The sequence below is a fragment of the Bactrocera dorsalis genome, chromosome 5, assembly GCF_023373825.1.
Source record: "Bactrocera dorsalis isolate Fly_Bdor chromosome 5, ASM2337382v1, whole genome shotgun sequence".
Lineage (NCBI taxonomy): Eukaryota > Metazoa > Arthropoda > Insecta > Diptera > Tephritidae > Bactrocera > Bactrocera dorsalis.
The window spans coordinates 5,280,770-5,287,156 of NC_064307.1; the positions used below are offsets into that span (position 1 = coordinate 5,280,770).

At 39.4% G+C, this 6,387-nt stretch overlaps 1 protein-coding gene across 1 annotated transcript in view; it reads left to right on the forward strand.

Moving 5' to 3' along the window:
* LOC105226474 (putative uncharacterized protein DDB_G0277255) overlaps positions 1-5,705 on the forward strand; it is a 162,485-nt gene extending 156,780 nt beyond the window's left edge. The window contains exons 4-6 of the mRNA XM_049457683.1: positions 2,531-2,619; positions 2,734-3,424; positions 3,493-5,705. Coding sequence (XP_049313640.1) covers positions 2,531-2,619; positions 2,734-3,424; positions 3,493-4,500 — 1,788 coding nt within the window. The 3' untranslated portion in view covers positions 4,501-5,705. The remainder of the gene's footprint in view (positions 1-2,530; positions 2,620-2,733; positions 3,425-3,492) is intronic.
* Positions 5,706-6,387: the final 682 nt, after the last annotated feature.

Consider the following 6,387-nt stretch of genomic DNA (forward strand, 5'->3'; position numbering starts at 1 on the left):
CATTGGCAACGTGATTATGCGCATACTTTTCCCTACTTACTTAAATGCATTAAATTAGTTGCGAAAAAACTTCCTTATTCGTGCGCTGCTGTCCCAAAGGAATTTCATTTCATTGCCCCATAGCATACCTCAAATGAATAACTCTCCTTATGTGATTGCGTATGTGTGTGTTCATAATTCGCCTGTTATTTATTTTTGGACATTTTATTTTATTTTTAATTCAATTTAGTAGACGTTTTCTCATTTCAATTTTCGAAAAAGTTTTTCATTCATGAATTTTTGGTCACTCGCGCCATAGGTGCTGTGGTGGACAGCGTTGTCTGACGTTTGAGTTTATTTTATTATTTCATTTCTTTTCGTATTGACTTTTGTTGTTGTTATTACGGAGCAAAAAATACGCTGGATTTATCTTTCGACGCCAATATTTGGGCGAAAATTATTTCATTTCAATTTTTTTTTGAGATTTTGCTGCTGCCAAAAGAATTTGTGCGCTTTATGAGATTTATTTAAAATGTGGTATCGTAGATGCCGCACGCTATATGTAGTACTTACATTTCGTCAGTTAAAATGCAAAACAACGTATCAACAAAAAAAATTTAAAATCGTTTTCAGATATAATAACCAATATATAACCGTTTTATAACCAAAACTCAAATTTTGTTTCAATTTGAGTGTATGATAACCAATATATAACCATTTTATAGCCATTTTGAAACCAAAACTCAAATTTTGTTACAATATTAGTGTATGATAACCAATATATAACCGTTTTATAACCGATATATTGGTTATATATAACCAAAACTCAAATTTTGTTTTAATATTAATTAGTATTTATATTCTATTAGTATTAGTATTCTATTCTATTCTATCGTTTTTTCCTCGCCTGTAAATTTATGAAAAATGTTGTTACGTTATTTTGTATTTTAGGTAACGATATATGCATATGATGCAGTGTGTAAGAGTACCTCTGCAGCATACTCAACCACAAACAATTTTACGAAACAACAAAAAAAATAATTAGTTTTTAAAATTAAAATATTTTAAACGTTTCGTCTGACGATTGAAATATTTAAAACCTTAAGCCCCAGTGCCTAGCCATAAATAAGATTATTTGATGCCGCAGAAAACCCTAAAATGTTGTCTCTGCGAAACCGAATATGCTGTAAACACCTCTGCTGCTTTATACATATGTATATTTATATATTTGTTAGTGTAATCGCTTTTGCGTCAATTACCGGGATCATACCCATGTGTCTTCTTTAAATTTTCGTGGTATTTCTAGGTGTTTGCTTTAATTTTATTTTTTAGTTATTTTCTATTTATATTATACACTTTTTATACATTGTTTCGTTTGGCAATCTGCCAACTGTGGCGACTGCAGCGTCAGCATACTGTCTGCCCGGCTGAAGTGGTGAAAAAATGTACGAAATCGGGCAAAAAAAATTGAAAACAAAAACCAACCAACAAAGTGACTATTCTGTAGAGATGGCGGTACAAACCCATGCACATACATACATACATATATACATCCACGCATGTAATACAGTTGCCAGACAAACAAATAGAAAGCCAAAAACCCACAAGATGTCTGCAACAAAAGATACATGCTCATATCTGAAAACATACACACAGACACACAGACATACGTACACAAGTAGGAGACTTAAATGCGCTGGCGGAGACGCTGTCAGTCAGACAGCCAAGCAGGAATAGTAATAACCGACAAACAACGTTGCAGTCACAGTCACCAACGCCGGCGACGTCGTCTTCTCAGACACTCAGTCTGCCCGGCTAGAAAAATTGTAGAAAAAATGCGCAAATAGAAGAAAAATAAAGTCTCTAGGAAACGTGTTATTCGCATTCGCTGCATTTTGACTTGTATTTGTGCATGCTTACATACTGCATGCATGTATACACATACTTATACATAAGTATGTATATATATTTCATATACATACATATGTAAGTATGTAAGAAATGCTTGAGAGAGCCAAGTGTGCCTTACTATTTGTCCTTTTTATTATACTTCGAGCGACTGTTGGCAGGAAAGGCCGAAGCAGGCTGCGACGTTTGCGAGTCTTTCAGATAAAGTGGGGTTTGAAAATTTCGTGATTTTAATAAAAAAAAACTCATTACAAAACAGTACAAACTAAGCCTCTTATTGCAAACGTGGGTCTAGAGTTTGTATTCACCTCTGTACATACTATTTAATACTTAGATTTAAACTACAACTAATTAATTGAGAGTTCCTTTTTTGTTGACAGCTGTCATTGTGTAATGCATTTTTTATGTCCCTCAGGAGTAAACTTATGTAAAACTGTTAAGCATTTGCGTAAGTCTAGCTTTTGTCGCCGAAACAGCTGTCAGGCTTTAATGACGTCAGCAAAATTGACGTTGAATGTTTGAAGATTTCTAAAATCAATATATTTCATACATATGTACATACATATATACATATACTTCCCGAATTTAGCTATATTGGACTATAACAATATTTCTTATACAAGTTTTTTCTTCTTCATTCCAGATGCTATCGGTACAGACTGCCGGCTACGCGGGAATGGAGCGGCTCGGCGTTCCGACCCGCACCACACTTAACTCACCACCTGACGACAGGTAATAAGACAATGCAAACACACATATACGCACACACACATATACACAGACTTGAGTGACAGGCGTTAAACTAACCTATGTACCTTCTGCTTCTTCTCACTTTCATTCTGACAGAGGGCAATATAGCTGTAGAATGCGCGTGGAGACACTGCCGGCGCGAGACATTTTAGTACGTAGCGAAACTGTGATCCGTAGCAACAACACAAGCGGCGGCTGTACGAGCGCTTGTATGACCACTGCCAACAGTAGTGGCAATAAGAGTCAACAGCAGCAGCAACAACTATTAAATCAAGAGCATCACAATCAACATTCCCACCATCATCAGCAACAGCATCATCACCAATACCAACAACAACACTACCAACACCACCATAACCAGCAACAACATTACCAGCGCATGTCAACGCAACAACAAGAACAGCAACAGCAGCAGCAGCAATCGGCGTGCAGCAGCGCAAGCAGCGCGCGTAATGGCAACATGCCCGCACGCAGCACAACAACAAGTATTAGCAACAGCAATAGCAGCAGCAATTTCATGCGTGGCGGTATCGAGGCGGCCACCCTCAAGTACGGCAGCATGGGCAGCGGGAGCGGTGGCGCCGGCGGCGGCTATGGCAGCAGCATATCGGGCAGTTCCTGTGGCAGCAATAGTTCCTGCAATAGTCACAGCATTGACCACCATCAGCACTATCAGCAAGCGAAGCAGCCGAAGCAGCAGCGCACGCCACGTTGTCCACATCATGTGCCGCTGCCGGATAGCGAATGGGGTCAGGATCGCAGCATGCAACTACGCGCAAGCTATCAGGTTGGTTTCAATGCTTTCGCTTATTTAAGAAAACTCTATTTAAACGCGATTTTCCTCTTCACCCACAGCAATCTGAATTAACGCGTTCCTACATCAAACCTCCGCCGAATAAAACCATAAAAGACGTTCCAGAACAATCATCCTACAATTTTAATGCGCTGTCCGCGCTTAGTGGCTCCAATATAACGCTATACGCGGCGCCCGCGGCATCGACAGCAGCACAGCCACAACAACATCCACCAAAATCAAAGCCAAACGTGATCACAAAGCTTTTTTCGCGCAAAAGCTCGCCCAAATCGCCCACAGCGCTCGCATCGTCATCCTCTTCCACGTCGGCGTGCTCCTCACTGCCCACGTCCGCGTCTATAACGTCCATGCCCGCATCGACTTCGTCCTCAACGTCATCGATAGCGTCCGCAGCTGGTGGCGCTACCCTAGCAGCGGCAGCTCTATCGCCTGCTTCATCATCATCAGCAACGCCATCGGCACTCGCTTCGACACCCCTAGCATCAATGCCCATATCGACTGCGTCATCGCTAAAGACGACCGCCTGCAGTTACGGCGCCAGCTCATTGCAAGCGTCCACGCCACCTTCCATAACGGCCGGTCTAGCGACCAGCACACAACTACTGACCACCATCGGCGTCTCGCCCACAGCCACACCCGCCTCCATCGAGCGCATACCAACGCCGCCACTTTCGGTGACTGTACCCATTGGTGGCTACCATCACCTACACCACCACCTGCACCATCATCACCACCAACATCAGCAGCAGCAGCGCTTGCACCAACAGCAGCAGCAAATACTATTAGACAGCATCGTGGCCGAAAGCGCCACGCCCACAACATCGTTGCAGTCGCTCAAGAGCAGCAGCTGCAATTTGGCTACGGCCGGCGCCGCTGAACGCAACAGCAGCCGCAGCAGCCTGGTCGCCATGGACTGCTATCCGCTGACCGCCGCGGCGTCAGGCGGCATGACGCCACGTTCGCGCACACCAACAACACTGGCGAGCAACAACAATTGCAATTGCAATAGCAAAGACTGTAACACGTGCACGCCGAACGCAACCACATAGCGGCGTGTGGCTGCCGTTGCAGGCACCACACTTGATGGCATCGAAATCGCGAAGATGGCATAGTGTGGTGGTGGGGCAGGAGAAGTAGATAAAAGACACGGGTACGGCGCAGCGTGAACAAGTTGTGCATTAACTAGCAACAAATTCCTGTATGCGTATGCCTAGGGGCCAAGGGGGAAATTCATAGTCTAAGTCGCTGCAATATGTTGCACATACACACACTGATGTCTGTATGTACAGCAGTTATGTAAATCTATTTAATTTGAGCATGGAACTACTTTAACGCTGGTTTCACATGAACTTTGTATTCACATCATTTCCAAACGCAACAGTACGGCAGAAGGGACAAAACGAAAAGGCAAAATAAATTATGAAAAATGCATAAACGCACCGCGGTACATACATACATACATAAATACGCTTGTGTGCGAGGTGCTTGAGCACAGAAGTGACTGTCGCCAAAAGCGCTCTGCCGGCTGAGATTTAAAAAATTATTTATGAATTCGCTTAAGCTAAATATGTATGTTTGCGATTATTCGAAGCCTAAAGTAATTTTAAGCCAATATTTTATATTGTATTTATTAAATTAATTTTTTAACTATTCAAAATTTATTTTAGCCAATTAAACGAAAATTGATTTTGGCGCCAAAAAGTAAATCAAAGCGCAAAAATGTGTAGAATTGTGTTCATGACTTTTTTCTCAATTAATAATGCGTGTGTGCGTGCAATTGCCTTTGATTATTAGTAAATTATATTAAAATGATTATTTATTTAGGAATAATGCTGGCAGAACACTGAGGCGAAAAAGTATTCGCACTGCGCATTCTTTCTCAGCCTCCCGCCCTTGAATGCTGTTGTGTTTTTAAACGATTTTAATTTGTAAAGATTAATCTAAAATAAATTACAATTTAAGTCAATCCAATAAGTGTAAATAATCTAAACATTAGCATAGGTAATAAATATACTAGCCTTGTCCGTACTACATATAAGTAGACATACTATTTGTATGTAGTGTAAGTGAGGAGAAGAAATTATATAATGGATAAATGGATTTTTAATTAGTCTAAAATAGCGGAAAGTAGCTGTAAATGGATAATTAAATAAAATAAACTGAATTAAATATGCTATATATTAAATATATGCAGAGCTGTAATATTAATTTCAACAAGCAGTTAGCAAAAATAAACTCTAAAATTTTTAAATAATCAATGGTTTTTTATTTCATTTATTTATTTATTATTATTTTTTTTTTGAATTAAAACCGTAAAAATATAATTCGTATGAGCAAATTTGAGGTAATTCAAAGGGTTATATGCAGTTAGAAGTCCGAAAGAAGCGTATTTCCAGAATTTTTTCTGAGAAAACTTTTAAATTTATTGATCAAAAAATGTGTACACATATTATGGTATCTTTTAACTGTATTTTAATACTTCGTATTAGTAAAATTGTTTATTTGGAAAGCAAATACAGCGGAGCTCCTTTCAAAAAAGACATTTTGCGGTGACCACTATATCTCTGCACTGGATCCTCTGAAATTAAAAACCCAAACAGATTCCGTTAAAGTAATGTTGAATCTAGCAATCGAAATCGAAGCATTAAGCAAAATAAAAGTTTTTGACAAAATGGCGGTTTAAAAAAAACACGATTTATGACCAAAATTTGGACTTAAATTATTTATAAAAAAATATTTATCGGTTAGAAAAAATCTTCGGTTAATTACTAAAAAATATTTTTAAGAAGCTCGTGTTAAAATTTGGGTATTCGGTGTAGGGTTTTCGAGTAATGTTGGTCACCGACTTTGAAAATACCATTTTGAGAAAAATCCGTTTAAAGTTTAGCCTTCTACTTTCAAGCGCGCTGAAAAATTTTTCAAGTTCGCGTGTAACT